The following is a 16,205-nucleotide window of genomic DNA, read 5'->3' as shown; positions in this document are numbered from 1 at the left end:
TCGAAGGCCTTGTTTAGCATACTTTAGTATGGAGTTAGTCAGATTAGCTTAATGAATTTTTCTTAATATTCAATGGCCTTGTTTACAACATTTAGGTATGGAAACAGCCAAACTGGCCAATTTAATCTTTTTAATACTCAATGCACTTGTTCAGTTTATTTTAATATGGAGTTTATCAGATTAGCTTGATAAAATTTTTCAAATATTCTATGGCCTTGTTTATGGCCTTATTTAGCATATTCAGTATGGAAACAGCCAAACTAATATTAAACCTTTTTAATATTCAATGGCCTTATTTTAGGCCTTACGGAAAATTATTTTTCTACTTTCTACTTCTGCTTCCTAATGTTTTACTTTCTATAATTTTTATGGCTTGTTTGATTCAGTCAATAAGAACAATACTTTCTCCGAAAAGCACAAAAAAGCAGTAGCAGTTTTACAGGAAAAAAAAACATTGACACGTTGTCCGAAAAAAACATAGGCTTTATTAGATAATGAGCTCACTTTTTGCGAAGAGAGTCCAACAACACTTCAACACTGAACAACTTCAACATTGAAGTTTTTTGCGAAACTTCAAAATTCAAACAAGAAAATATTCAAAAATTCGGACAAAATTTTCACTCACTTTTACGGAGTGGTAGAAAATCGACGACACTTTTTTGCAACGACAAAAAAAAGCAACAGTGCCCAACAACAGAAAAACAAACCAAGTAAACAAAAAAAAAAACAGCTAAACTTTTTGCGATGATATTTTTGGCAATGACCAAAAAATAAATAACATAAAACTATACTAAAACCCTCATTTGACAAAATGTTATCAAACCTTAGAAAAACATTTCTTCACTGTGATTAAAATAGACACTAACCTAACACTTAATTCAAAGCAAGAATGCTGAAAACTAATCAAATTACTGTATTGGAGTTCGAAAGAAGTGAGCTTATCGAATTAATTAATGCAAAAGGGTAATTTGATTACCTTTTACATATATCCAAATTAAAAATTAGTGTCATTTTACATGATCGAGCTCTTCTTAGAATTCATGCCACTGACCATATTCACAGTGGCCTGGTGCCGTCTTTTCACTTCTGACACATGTCATCGAATATCAAAGCAACTTTTGTACGAAAAGCTGCATAGCGGCAAAATGTTTGTCCTTGAGCATAGATCAAACTCAACATAAACTACTACGTAAAACCAAAAGCTTCAATTAAATTTGAAACTTAAGATTTGGTCTAAATTTTTTAGATTATATAAAAATTGAATCTGAAATAATTAAATACGAAAATTAAAATTCTTCAATTTAAACTGATGTTTAAATTCTGTCATTTTTTTCTCTCTGAATCTATTTGAATAACTTAGTCTTCGGCCATATTCCGGGAACTCCCCAGAATTGCCAAAAATCATATTTTTTGCGAAGTTAAGAAACATTCATCCACATAATTCTAATTTAATATAATTCCAACCTTATCGTACCCCAAACTACTTCATTAATAATAATTAATTGAGCAAATGAAGAAACAACTTCAAATTAAGTTAAAATAATATCTAGTTTGTTTTTTTAAATTACGTTGAATTTGAATCTGAAGTAATTAAATTTGTATCTTAAAATTCTTCATTTAAGTTTCGAACCTGTATGAAACAAAACATGCATGGCAAATGGGTAAATATTTATTGGTTGGCCTCGTTACAAAGAAACAAGTTAACGAAAAACTTCATGATGTGCAGAAAAACTTGTAGACAACAGATTTTCTGAATCATTTCCGACTTCATTTATTTCCACTTTATCTTATAAATATATGATTTTCCTTTTATAACGTGTATTCATAATTCAAATCACAGTTTATATAATTATCCAGTATGATCATTCCCTATCTCACCCATTATAAAAACCCGGACCGGGGTGCGAGTGCTCCAGAGAACGTAGAAACATAGGCGGCATCAGATCTTTTCACGGGTAGACAAGTCAGACGCGAAACAATCGGAAACAAGTGGAAACCCGCTATTACGATTAATTCACTTAGTAACCATGTCTCATTGATAGACGCAAACACACTGATCCATAACTGAACGAAGAAGTAGGAGGAGCCTTTTGTTAGCACCGAGAACGAAGACCAGAAATGATCTGCGATAAGCTTACTGGATAATAATATAGATTGTGAGTCAAATACTGGCGATGAAACGTCATCTATATATTCATGATAGCAAGGGAGCATTTTAAAAATTTTTGACCATTTTATTTTCAAAAAACGTCATCTATAACATTCTACAGGTCTTTCAACTATACCGTCATCTACAACTCTTAAATAAAATACTGGAACTATCTTCAGCCACCTTGACGACATGAAACTGTAAAATATCTAAAATACGAATGCACGAGATAATGAGAACAAAGGAAGATGATATTTGTATAACAAGAAAAAGAAAAGAAAGCGGGAAATATGTGAAGAAAGTGAAAGCGACCATGAAAAACTGTTGTCTACAAGTTTTATGTATATTATGAAGCAAGAATTGTTTTATTAACAATTGTTTTATTATTTATTAATTATATATTATTATTATTTATTAATATATATATTATTGTTTATAATATATTATAATATGATATTAATATATATGTCATTATTTATTAATTGTTTGATTAATTATTTCTTCTAAAAAGGCCAAAAACTAAATATTTATCGGCAAAAAATCTGCATAGTGAATATTTCAATAAACAACTTCACACAATAGCTAGCTACTTCACACAGTAACTACTTCACACAATAACTACTTCACACAATAACTAGCAGGAAAGTCAAACGACTCAAAATGAGACTTTTGACGCTTATCTGCATTAGTTTTATTTCAAAACTTTTCAAATTTCTAAAAGTCTCACGAACCTTACTTTTGTCTAATTATTTACGTTAAAAGAATATATAAAGTTCGCTTACTGTTGTAACTGCATCACTCATGAGAGCAAACCGACCTCCAAATGGAAAAGGCTCTCTGGAACCATCAAGCGAGAAAATTATTGTTTCATTCCTTGTCTGAAGATCAGAATCCATTGCCGATACCTAAAAAAGAAATTTATTCTAAATATTTAGTGGTTTCACTTTCCATAAAGAAACACTATAAAATTAGATAGATAGATAGATTTATTCCAACAAAAAGTTTAATCCCCCCCTCCCAAGGCTCTATGGCCAGGAATGCAGGTACAGAGAGAAAAAAAGAAAAGAAAACAACAACACAATAACATAAGCAAAAACATCAAATAACTCCCTGCGAGGCTCTATAGCCGGAATTTTGTGGAGAAAAGAAAATAATAGAAAATATTTAAACAGTGTTAGCTGTAGCAAATTTAGTTGTAGAATAATAAGTAATGAAACAATGTTATTTTTTTTCTACTATTCCCTGAATAAGACTACGCTTAATAGAATCGAATCCGAAGATATTAGGTAGACTTTAAACGAAACGTTGAACAACGTTATTATTTTATTATTGTTACGACAATGCTGCAACTAAAAAAAATAAAAGACAATAACACGAGAAAAAAACTCAAACAATTAACCTAGCCAAACAAACCTAGCCAGTGTAAATTTCTTAACAAAATTACCAAAACAACCGATCATTCCAACTTGGACTAGAGATGTCAACCGCAACAATCATCCATGAATACCCTCTAAAAACCTAGCCAGTGTAAATTGCTTTACAAAATTACCAAAACAACAGATCATTCCAACTTGGACTCGAGATGTCAACAGCAACAATCATCCATGAATACCCTCTAAAAACCTAGACAGTGTAAAGTGCTTTAAAAAATTACCGAAACAACCGTTCATTCCAACTTGGACTAGGGATGTCAACAGCAACAATCATCCATGAATACCCTCTAAAAACCTAGCCAGTGTAAATTGCTTTACAAAATTACCAACACAACCGTTCATTCCAGCTTGGACTTGTGATGTCAACCGCAACAATCATCCATGAATACCCTCTAAAAACCTAGCCAGTGTAAATTGCTTTACAAAATTACCAAAACAACCGATCATTCCAGCTTGGACTAGAGATGTCAACCGCAACAATCATCCATGAATACCCTCTAAAAACATAGCCAGTGTAAATTGCTTTACAAAATTACCAAAACAACCGATCATTCCAGCTTGGACTAGAGATGTCAACCGCAACAATCATCCATGAATACCCTCTAAAAACCTAGCCAGTGTAAACTGCTTTACAAAATTACCAAAACAACCGATCATTCCCACTTGGACTAGAGATGTCAACCGCAACAATCATCCATGAATACCCCCTAAAAACCTAGCCAGTTTAATTTGTTTTACAAAATTACCAAAACAACCCAGCATTCCAACAAGGACTAGAGATGTCAACCGCAACAATCATCCATGAATACCCTCTAAAAACCTAGCCAGTGTAAATTGCTTTAAAAAATTACCAAAACAACCGATCATTCCCACTTGGACTAGAGATGTCAACCGCAACAATCATCCATGAATACCCTCTAAAAACATACCCAGTGTAAATTGCTTTACAAAATTACCAAAACAACCGATCAGTCCCACATGGACTAGAGATGTCAACCGCAACAATCATCCATGAATACCCTCTAAAAACCTAGCCAGTGTAATTTGCTTTACAAAATTACCAAAACAACCCAGCATTCCAACTAGGCCTAGAGATGTCAACCGCAACAATCATCCATGAATACCATCTAAAAACCTAGCCAGTGTAAATTGCTTTACAAAATTACCAAAACAACCGATCATTCCAACTTGGACTAGAGATTTCAACCGCAACAATCACCCATGAATACCCTCTAAAAACCTAGACAGTGTAAACTGCTTTAAAAAATTACCAAAACAACCGATCATTCCCACTTGGACTAGAGATGTCAACCGCAACAATCATCCATGAATACCCTCTAAAAACCTAGCCAGTGTAAATTGCTTTACAAAATTACCAAAACAACCGATCATTCCCACTTGGACTAGAGATGTCAACCGCAACAATCATCCATGAATACCCTCTAAAAACCTACCCAGTCTAAATTGCTTTAAAAAATTACCAAAACAACCGATCATTCCCACTTGGACTAGAGATGTCAACCGCAACAATCATCCATGAATACTCTCTAAAAACCTAGCCAGTGTAAATTGCTTTACAAAATTATCAAACCACCCAACATTCCAACTAGGACTAGAGATGTCAACCGCAGGTGGACACTAAAGAAGAAATGATAAAGGAAAAAGATAAAATAACCAAAAAAATGATTAATTAATTAACTAGAGATCATAGATTCATTTACAGTCCTTCTAAAGGTACCAAACGAATGAAACTTTCTAGCCAACTCAGGTAAGGTATTCCAGGCTGACTGCAGATTACTTTAAAATATTGTGAGGATAAGAGATTTTGAGGATAAGAAATTTTGAGGATAAGTTCCCAGGCCCTAGGAAAGCTTATCCTCTAAATTTCCGCCCGATCGGACAACGTTAAAGGGGGGATGTGATGGGAAAAATTAACATGGGCTCTTATGGGAAAACGAGGTTTTTCGTAAATGTAAATTCGGGGGATAATTTTTTCGGTCTGAAAATATCAAAAGGCCCTAACAGGTCAAATTTCGCTTCGAATGAGTCCTCATTCATCCGGATCCGTTGCCAACTGTGGCCTGTAGGCGTGGCTGATAAAAAAAAAATTTGATGAACATTAAGTGGCAATATTTGGTTTTTGGAAAACAGGGAAGGAGTGATAGGATTGAGCTGAAATTTTGAGGATAAGCTCCCAGGCCCTACGAAAGCTTATCCTCTAAATTTCAGCCCGATCAAACAACGTTAAAGGGGGGCTGTGTTGCGAGGATCGAAACTTCCGGCCCACTTTCCCCCATGAAGATAAAGTCAGAGGGGGGGGGGGGGTGAAATTGTGCAGGTTTATTAGTTTGAGCTTAGGCTACAAAATGCGATTACCGCCGTCTCTCTGCGACCGCTAGGACCGGAAATCGCTTAACATTTTGGTGGGTCGCCTCTTTAAAGAGGCACAAGTGTGCCTCCTTGATGTTTATATGATGCTCTAGAGACGTTCTATGTTACACATTTCCGTTTTATATTTAGCCATACTAACCTAAAGAACAATAGCTTTCCACCTCTGTCCAAAAAGAACAAAACTGCCAATGCCAAAAAAAAAAAAAAAAAAAAAAAAAAAAAAAAAAAAAAAAAAAAAAACGATAGACGCATCTGACCCTTTCATAGTTTCAGATAAGAGAGAGAAATAAAAATTTGAAGTCAGTTCCCTAGAAAAAAGTCGTTTCCCAGAATTGTTTTTTTTCCAATAAGCTATAATGATTGTTTAAGATATAATGATTGATAAAAAAGAATTCCAGGAAGTTCTACCGTTTTTTCTGGATTACAATGAATTAATAAGAATTATTTCGGAAATATTTTGTTTTTCAACAAAGTGCAAATGACACCCAAGTCTTTATGGAGGTTGGGGGATTAAGGAGAAATGAGGGCTTGAGGAGGTTGGATGAGGATGATTTCGAAATCTAGTCTTCTTCGGGACTGAAGTCACCATGACCCCCGTTCCAATGAAAGCCTTGAATACAACCTATCCTATCATTTCATTAAAATAATGTTTTCATGTTCTGTTTTGTCTTAACTAGAAGTTCGACTTTATTAGCCGCCCTTTAGAAGCGAAACCCTTCAACTCCATATGGAGGACTTTTTATTGAAAATTAAAGCCCCAATTTTTTCTTATTTTTTAATAGATATATGGTTATGTAATCTTTAAAGTAACCAATTCAGAATCAAATTTCATTTTCTCTATCCTTGATGTTAAGAGTTTCAGCGCTTAAGTATGTCGTGTCCACATGTACTGTGTTGCGTTCTGTGTGCTGCATTCAAAACTATATAGGCCTACTGAGAATAAAAATGGGCTCCTCTACCAGGTCTTTCCCAAGAAAAAATTCGGTTGGGAGAGGGATGGGGGGGAGTTACCAAAAGTGTGAAAAAGGGATTTGCCTCCCACTGATTTTGCCTTACTGTCTCAAATAAAGGTTTTTTTTATCTGCATTTTTCCGACCAAAAGTCGAGGAAATTTTTTCTGTAGTTTTTTTTTTAGGAGAAATGGTGCTTTTATTTAAATTTTCTGACCAATTTACGATTTGAAGAAACGTTTCAGGGGGAGGGAGGTCATTTACCCCAAAGTCATACTTTTATCTTTCAACTGTCTATATTTAACCTTAATAATAAGGCCAAAATTACCTCCAACTTATGAAGCCCTTTCGAATAGTCCTGAGGATTCCATGGTAAAACAAAAAGAGGACCATCAGACTGATGGCATTGCCCAACATCTGCGTCATCAATTTTCACTTGGCAGTGACGGATAGTAGACTTTGAAAAAATAAGGATCCTATAAAGCAAATTTGGCACATTATCACAACACAAAGTCATTATCAGAACAACATATTTAATCAGTTATTTTGTGTTCTCAGTTATTTTATGTTGTAAATTAATGAAGTTCTGATACAAGAAGGTAAGGTATATCAAGCAAAAACGGCCAGCGTAGCTAACGCGGTGAACATGGTCATGTGCAATCTAGCAGGTATAAAGGATTGAAAATGAAACCACTGAGAAGCAGGTAATTTGCTTGTGAAAAATGTTGTGATTCAGAAGCTTTTTCTTTCGCTCATTGGCTTAAAAAATTGATACAACTAACTAATCAGGTTATTTGTTCTCTCTACTGGCTCAGAGATGTGCGCAGTAATAACATGTAAATACAAAATAAGGGTTATTTGGCTTCCCTTTTTGGAATACACTTAGGGCTGAATGTGATTAATCACATTAACCGAACTTTCGAAAATACGTCATAGAAATAAAAATTGGAGCTGAACAAAATTTTTCAACACGGAAAAGATAAGTTAACCTCTGTCACGTTCTTTCCCCAGTCTAATTATCCACATATAACAGGTTGCCTGCATAACAAATTAATAGACCCGTTTAGCTGTTGCCATAGGTTAAAGCGGGCTAGCTTTCGAGGGTATAACAACTTTGTTAGATATATTACGCTCCTTTAAGGTAGCGTGGTTTATCTTTTCAGCAAAGCATATATTCATTTTCTGAAAAGTATTTTCTGAATGCACATGTGAGTTTTTTTGTGTTTTTTTTTTATTATTATTTTTCTATTCTTAAAAAATTGTGTTTCTTACATTACATTTTTATGGTATACTTACTTCTAAAGTTTTACGCCCTCCGGTAGGGAGAAATTTGAGGTTTCGTTCAATAAATCTAATTGGAGATTAGAGAAGTATTTTTTTCTAAATCTTAACTTATGCTCGTTTGTACCTATGTTAATCTCCTTCCATTTCTCTGATAAGGCACAATGCGGGAGCTCTTTAGCCTCAAAGTTTCTTTTTTTTTTCTTTGAAGAATCTCTCTCAGACTTCCTAGAAAATGTCACCATCGAAGAAATACAGATATTCTAGACAGGGCCGTCACCTATGGGAGGAGGGGGGACGACCTCCCCCCAATAACTTTGGTCACTCGGTAAAAATAATAATTCGGTAAAATCGTGGCGCTTTGTGCCAAGATTTTTCCGACGCCATTAAAAATGTTTGTTCGGTTCAACAAAAACCATGAAAACACTAATATGTTATCTACAGATATTTCAAACTTGATCCGTAAACGCAGCAGTTTTACCTACTCCTCCCGTCATTTTATAGATGGTGCCAAATTTTCCATTTGGTTAAATAAACAGCATTAAAATAGCGACATGATATGTACCGAAATCCAAAACTCGGCTGGTTAATGCATCGGTTTTACCGACTCGTGCAGTGATTTTATGTACTGTCTTCGAAACAGAAAATATAATAATTATTGACAAAAAACAGTCGGTAAAAATGACCAGCCATTCGGTAAAATCTCTTTCTCCCCCCCCCCCCCCAAAAAAAAACTTTTTGGTTAGTAACGAAATTGATTCTAAATACATTTCTGAAAAAGCGTAACTATAGTACATTTTTCCCAGTACAAAACATGTACCCAGTACATGATGTTAATATTTATTGTTGACAATTTTTCCAGCCGACAAGCCAATTTTTTCAACTCTGATTCGAAGCAGAAACGAAGCGAATGATGATTTTGTTGAAGCCATTTTTTACTATATGAACACGATATTTTTTCCATCGGGTGGACATGAAAACTGACTTTCCAAGCGAAACTCCACTTCTTTCACAACTTAGCTTAGTCTTTGATGTACTGCTCATGTTTACGAATTCACACAAATTCATTCATATTATTAAGTGTTCAAATTACACAGGGAAAAAAAGTAAAAATTAGGGGATATATCGGGAATTATTTAAGTACTCCAATTATCATGAATTTTATTAGCGCTTTACTAAACTGGTCTAGAGCATTAGTATTTCAGGGCAACCAAAACTGAAAAACGCGTTTTTAACACATTTAACATAGAAGAAAATATGTCAGCAGAAGTATACATAAAAAATAAAAAGTTTTCGGGGCGAACAGGAACGTGGCCAGGAGCCTCAGGTGGCTCTGCCAAAATCCCAAATTTTCTTATTAAGTACTCCAAGATAAAGAGATTGAAACTCTTTCAAAACCTCTCGGTAAAACCAAGATTTGGTGAGTAAGTTAGGCCAACTGAGGAGGTTAAACGGGAAAGATGGATTCTAGCAGGGTTGGAAGGCAAGGAAAAATATCCTCAGTGCTAGCATTGGAAATAGCAGATTTAGCAAAAACGCAGCCAAATACCATCGTTCCTTTCTTTCAAGGTATTAAGGCGTGCGTCATTAAGGAGTAGCCTTTAGGATTTTACTCTCTTCGTAAATGATCCTGTGCCGACGCTTCTGCGCCGACGTAATTTTGTTGCAAAGTTCAATAGAAAGATGCAGATGCCAGATCAGACATGAATATTCCAGTAAAGGCCTGATAAGCACAATTAAAAATGTAGGGAATGTATCCAGAACCTTAAAACAGGATAGTGTTGCATTTCCTTAAGTTTATTCAGAAGCTTAAAACAGGATAGTGATGCATTTGCTTAAGTTCATTCAGTAGCTTAAAACAGGATAGTGATGCATTTGCTGAAGTTTATTCAGAAGCTTAAAACAGGATAGTGATGCATTTGCTTAAGTTTATTCAGAAGCTTAAAACAGGATAGTGATGCATTTGCTTAAGTTCATTCAGAAGCTTAAAACAGGATAGTGATGCATTTGCTGAAGTTCATTCAGAAGCTTAAAACAGGATAGTGATGCATTTGCTGAAGTTTATTCAGAAGCTTAAAACAGGATAGTGATGCATTTGCTGAAGTTTATTCAGAAGCTTAAAACAGGATAGTGATGCATTTGCTTAAGTTTATTCAGAAGCTTAAAACAGGATAGTGATGCATTTGCTTAAGTTCATTCAGAAGCTTAAAACAGGATAGTGATGCATTTTCTGAAGTTTATTCAGAAACTTAAAACAGGATAGTGATGCTATCCTGTTGAAGGTAAAAGATTTTAAACTGAAAACATACAGAGCTATATGATTTTGCCACATTCCTTTGTTTTTCAATAAAGTGCCGCATCTCCTTTGTTGCAAATAAATTTAGTAAAGGTATTTATTTTATGAACTTATTAAATTTTAATAAATTTGCAAAGAATTCCTAAGAATCGTTCCTCAATAAAAAAAGAATGCTTTTTGAAGATTATTTGTTGTCGAAGCGTTTCTTTACTCTTTCTTCTTTTTTTCCTTTTTGCTGCTTCTTTTCTTGATTTGTTCTTATTTTTAGATGTATTACTTTGTAGCCTTTATTTTATTTTATGCAGATAATTTCGTAAACCACATTGGCCTGCCATAAAAAAGAATAAAAAACAAAATAGAAACTAACGAGGATATTGTTTACTGTTAGTCGTTGATTTTGGTGAGTGGCTTGCTTTTGAGTTAGGTTGTTTGGCTTTTAGTTCTGTAAATTTTTATTTTATTTGTTTTTTTTTTACGCATTGCTAGGTCTTTTAATTTCTCCAATTTGAACGTTTATATTTTCTTTTTGCTTTCCACGTTGTTTATTTTGTTTTTTACTTTTATCCGGTTACTTCCGTTCGTTTTTTTGCTCATAAAAATGTGAACATGTTTCTTTGTGACTTTCTTTTGTAACGCTGAAGAAGGGAGGCAGTTACCCTCCTGAAATATCCGTTTTGTTTCATCCAGTATCTTCGTTGGCCTTTCAAAACTCCACTCTCCTTTTTCTCTTTTTATCTTATGTTTTATGAATTTCCTTATATTCTATAAACTTATGGTAATGAACTGGTTATTTGGCTGTTATGTTCTATGGCATCAATCTCTGCTCTCCATTGGCTAGAGTGGAAATTTTGTTATAATAATTTGTATGAATAAGAATTTGCCTTACTCAAAACAATTTTACTTTTAGATTGAGGTAGGACATATAATTCAATATAAACAAGAAAAAAGAAAGAAAAAAGGAAGAAAATGTCGCAATGGAAACGATGCGAACAAACACACACAAAAAAAGCAATCAATATTTTAAAGTGCAGGTCAACTTAAAATATTAGTTAAAATATTAGAAAGCATTTAAATATACAAAACAAGGCACTCAACTTACTTCAAATCATAACTACTACTACTACTAACATCTCACTGTAGCACCAAGCCTGAGGATAGCATAGCTAAGCTCCTCCTCAATCCCAATCTATTTAAAGCCTCCTTCTTTACACCCTCCCAGGGGGTTCAAAATTGTCTTAAATTCCTCCTTACAACGCCCCCCCCCCACCCAGTTCGGGGATATGCTGTACGAAATATGTGGTTCGATCCCGGCTCCTATTGCTATAATGAAAGAAAGGCTAAGATGGCTAGGCAATATTCCACGAATGAAGAAAGATAGATTGTCAAAGATCCTACTTTCTTGTCATTTATATGCATTGCCGTATCCAGGGGGTTGGGTATATTAAGGGGTTCGACTCCCCCTCCCCCCAAATGTTTGTCCGACCCGTAAAAACGTAACAACAATGAATAAAAAAAAAAATTGATGCGTTTTTAAGTTTTTTTGTAAACCTCCCCCCCTCCCCAAGCCTGTCCATATTGGCTAGTCGTCCTATATATATGGGCTAGTCGTCTTATCTTACTTTTTTGCCATCCATATGAGCTAGTCATTCTCAAATAGAGAACGAAATGTCTTAAGAGAATTTGTAGTTTATAGGAGAAAGTAAAGAGTTAAGCTCTGCACAAAGTGGGGTGATGTACACAGCTTTGTCGCCGTCCCAAGGCTTGGTGCTACAATGAGTAGCAGCAGTAGTAATATTATCATCGAATGCAATCTCATCTTTGGAAAACATCTAAGAATCCTAGAAGGCAATCAATTTTTCTAAGACACCCAGTAGATCAAGATGAAATATTGCTTAACATATTAGAAAATATTAGAAAGCAATTAAATATTAAGACATTAAATCTTTGTAAGAAACCGTTTAGGTCAGCTTAAAATACTGCAACTTAAAGTGGCACAAAAAACATGCTTTCGAGTTATTGATTCTAGATAAATAAAGAAACTGGGATACTGGGAACGATTAAAGAAACAGCCTACCGTATATGGGTTGAGTTGGCCATCTTCCAAAGGGGTTCTTTTGTTGGCTGCATATACATTGAATCCTTGGGATTCGTGATCAATATAGCTGGCCAATCATGCACCCGGAGATCAACAAAACTGAACAGACCATTGTCTATTGCCAGAATTCTATAGCTAAAATTTAAAATAAGGCCCATATTTAGCACAACTAATAGTATCTAAAATGTATAATTTCACATAAACAAAAAAAGAAAAAAATTCAAGAGCAAATTTTTAATAAGAATTGTGATGTTTAAAGTATCTGTGCATGTTTCGGTATTAAAAGTTTCTGCTCTCCTGCAGTTTTGATTTATCATTAACAGACGATAATTTAACTATCACTCCATAGCTGAGATTCTATCCATCTACCAAATTAAATTTTGAGACTCGGTGTGCAGCGTTTTGGTGTAGAGGGTTTTATAAAAAAAATAAGTTTAAAATTGATTGAACATCGTTGAAAAGTGGACAATTCTCTTATTTTATCAGCCACGTAGGGTACTTTATTTTGTCAATATTTTTTCGTATCTGTTTTCACTGTCTAATAAAAGAACTTATCCCCACTTGAACCTTTATTTGTTTCATTAGCCACTTTAAAACAGAGCCAGAGTTAGGTTTTTTCTCAGGGGGGGAGGGGCAAATGTAGACTTTGCCGCCCCCTGCCGCCTCATGAATACTGTAAATGTTACAGTTTTTGCCCAAATATATTAAAATTTAAGCTTGTTTTGTCCCCCCTCTCCCGGGGTGCTTGCCCCCTATCCCCCCCTAGATTCAGCCCTGCTTTAGAATCTTCTTTAACAAAATGACGAAGTAATATAAAAATTCTGTCTAGATGAATGGATAGATCTTTCTACTAATGAAACCAGTGAAATCATAAAATTATCTTCTCCTTTTGGTGAAAGTTACAGCAGCAGGCTAGTCGCAAAATTGCTTGTTTCAGAGGGAGCATATTCCTTAACCATTCAAAATAAGGTGTTTTTGATAGAATAAATTTACAAATAAAGACGTTCATAAAGACACAACTTCATTGAAATACGTCGTTCTTTATCTAAAGTCATACTGTTTATGGTAGGAAAGGTAAAGTCAAACTGAAACAGTAGGTAAGGAAGGAACGATATTTGTCAATAGAAACCGGAATTCTAAAAAAAAGTTTTTGATAACAACATATCCTTAAGGACTCTGTCTTTTACACTGATTCTAAATATATTGAATCCTGCAGGAAAGAAAAACACTTAAAAAATTCCCAAAAGCAGTTCTTAGCGTTCCCGCTAAACAGAGTACGCCAATTAAGATAGGTCTTACTGTCAGCTGGTGAAACAATACATATATATATATATATATATATATATATATATATATATATATATATATATATATATATATATATATATATATATATATATATATATATATATATATATATATATATATATATATATATATATATATATATATATATATAACCAAACTGGCTATTCATGATAAAACAAAAAATAGTAAAAAAGTGAAAGAGGATTATACAAGCCAGTGAAAAATGTGGACTAAAAATGCAAATATTTCGGTCAAGACCTCCGCTTGACCGTCCTCAGTGCACGATAATAACATAAAAATTACTAATAAAAATCCAAGGATACTATAAAAAAAATTTCAAACCTTAAAAAAAAACACAACTAAAATTTGACGACCCTTTCCATGTAACGGTGAAAGGGTAACTAAATAAAAAAATACAGTACGGAATGGGAATTCAATATTTTTATTTATAAAGAACGTTTTTAAAAGCTAAACGCTTTCCAGGGAAAACATCATCAGAGATTAGAATAGGTTGCAAAATGTGATTTTTTTATTTAAGTAAAAACGATCACAATTAATTAGTTCATTATAAATGGGGCTTAAATAGGTTTCTCCCGTGTCTATATTGATAGCTACCTTTCGGTGAATGTACTTTTTTTTTATCTCAACTGCCTCCCTGAAAACTTGGACGCGACCTTTAACAGGACGCGAACATAATGGAGGTGTTATCGAATAAAACGAAATGGTGCGGGTTGTCATACACATGTTGAGCCAAGGCGGAATCAAAAGTCTCAGGCCTTTGGCGTAGCTCCATAGCTTTGTCGATTGAGGACCTATGTTTCAACAATATCTCCCCCAATTGCTGGTGGGTTCTTCCAACATAGAAACAGCCGCAAGAACATGGAACCCTATAAACACCACTGCCCAAAATAGGGCTCGTTTTGTCTTTGCCGCTGTTAAAATAGTTCTGAATTTTATTATAATTTTTGAAGGTGACATTTAAGTTATGTTCTTTAGAATTCTTTGCAATTTGTCACCTAATTTGGGAAAATAGGGCAAAACAGTAAAGACTTTCTTATCACCCACTAAAGGGATGATATCCGTTGGAGGTTGTGGAGATGATGAATATTTTTCTGCCTTTTTTTGTCTTTTTTCTATGATGGATTCCAGTAACTTGATGGGATATCCATTGCAAAACAAAATGTCCTTCAGATACTTCAATTCTGGAATAATTCAATTATCCCAAAAAATTATGTCCTTTAGATAATTCAATTGCATTTTAGTCCACATTTTTCACTGGCTTGTATAATCCTCGTTTTTCTCTTTTTTACTATTTTTTCGTTATAAATATATATATATATATATAAACACAGAGAAAGAAAGAGATTAATTGTAAAAAATGTTGTGACTCACAAACTCTCCGTCTTTTTACTTGTTTAATATTTCATACAAAAAAAAACAATCAGGTTTTGCATTCTATTTACCGGCTCAAAATTAGCTCGAAAAGTGGTAAAAATACCCTGGCTGACTATAAAACGGGTAAAAAGGCGTGGCTTCTTTGTTTCCATTCGAGACATACTTGCTTTACCTACTTAACCCTCCTGCAGGGGTGGCGTTGAGATCGTCGCCAGCCTTCTCCACGTGGGGTGGTCGGCAGCAAGGGCCTCTGCATCAGACAGCAAAATTCTAGCTTGGTCCAGGATATTCCCAAGACTATCACTCCACTGGAACTCGGATCTTCCTTTTGAACACTTCCAGCCACTACTAGTTGGTTCAAAGTTGCAAAGAATCAGGCAATCGCAAAAGATGTCCAAACCAACGAAGTATCCGCTGGGCAACCAGATGTGACAAAGGTGACTGGGAAGTCATACAACTTAGGCGGTCGTTGCTGACAAAGTCTGTCCATCGGATTCCCTCGATTGTCCGAAGCCACTTAATTGAAGTGTTGAGACGGCGCTGGAAAGCTGCAGTTGTAGGCCAAGTTTCAGCTCCGTGTAGCAGGATCGAATAGACTGATCCTCCAAGGATCTTCATTTTGGTAGCTCGTTTGATCATTGGCTTCTTCCAAATATGGTTCGGTCTACCGAAGACGGCAGAGGCTTTGGCCACGAAGGCAGCCACTTCACTGTCGATTCAGCCATCCGATGACATAATAGAACCAAGATAAGTGAAGTGGTCAACCATTTCGATTTGGTTTCCGGTGACCAAGTAATTAGAATTATCGGCTGCACTACCATGACTTTCGTCATCTTCAAGTTAATGGATAGTCCTGTCTTGGCAGCTTCACGCAGAAGCGTGTTTAGAGCCATGAGCAGCTGTGGCT

The 16,205-nt window shown here is 34.8% G+C and overlaps 1 protein-coding gene across 3 annotated transcripts in view; it reads right to left on the bottom strand.

Moving 5' to 3' along the window:
* The window catches only part of LOC148949147 (transmembrane protein 62-like), a 194,378-nt gene that overhangs the window by 46,472 nt on the left and 131,701 nt on the right, over positions 1–16,205 (bottom strand). For all 3 annotated transcript variants that reach the window (XM_089092848.1, XM_089092847.1, XM_089092846.1), the window contains exons 7-9: positions 12,575–12,730; positions 7,252–7,399; positions 2,932–3,054 (exon numbers count right to left, since the gene is read on the bottom strand). In XM_089092848.1, coding sequence (XP_088948974.1) covers positions 2,932–3,054; positions 7,252–7,399; positions 12,575–12,730 — 427 coding nt within the window. The remainder of the gene's footprint in view (positions 1–2,931; positions 3,055–7,251; positions 7,400–12,574; positions 12,731–16,205) is intronic.

The sequence above is a fragment of the Artemia sp. Qi Xiang Cuo genome, chromosome 8 (assembly GCF_049724085.1).
Source record: "Artemia sp. Qi Xiang Cuo chromosome 8, ASM4972408v1, whole genome shotgun sequence".
NCBI classification, from domain to species: domain Eukaryota; kingdom Metazoa; phylum Arthropoda; class Branchiopoda; order Anostraca; family Artemiidae; genus Artemia; species Artemia sp. Qi Xiang Cuo.
This window is presented reverse-complemented; position numbering and strand designations above follow the sequence as displayed.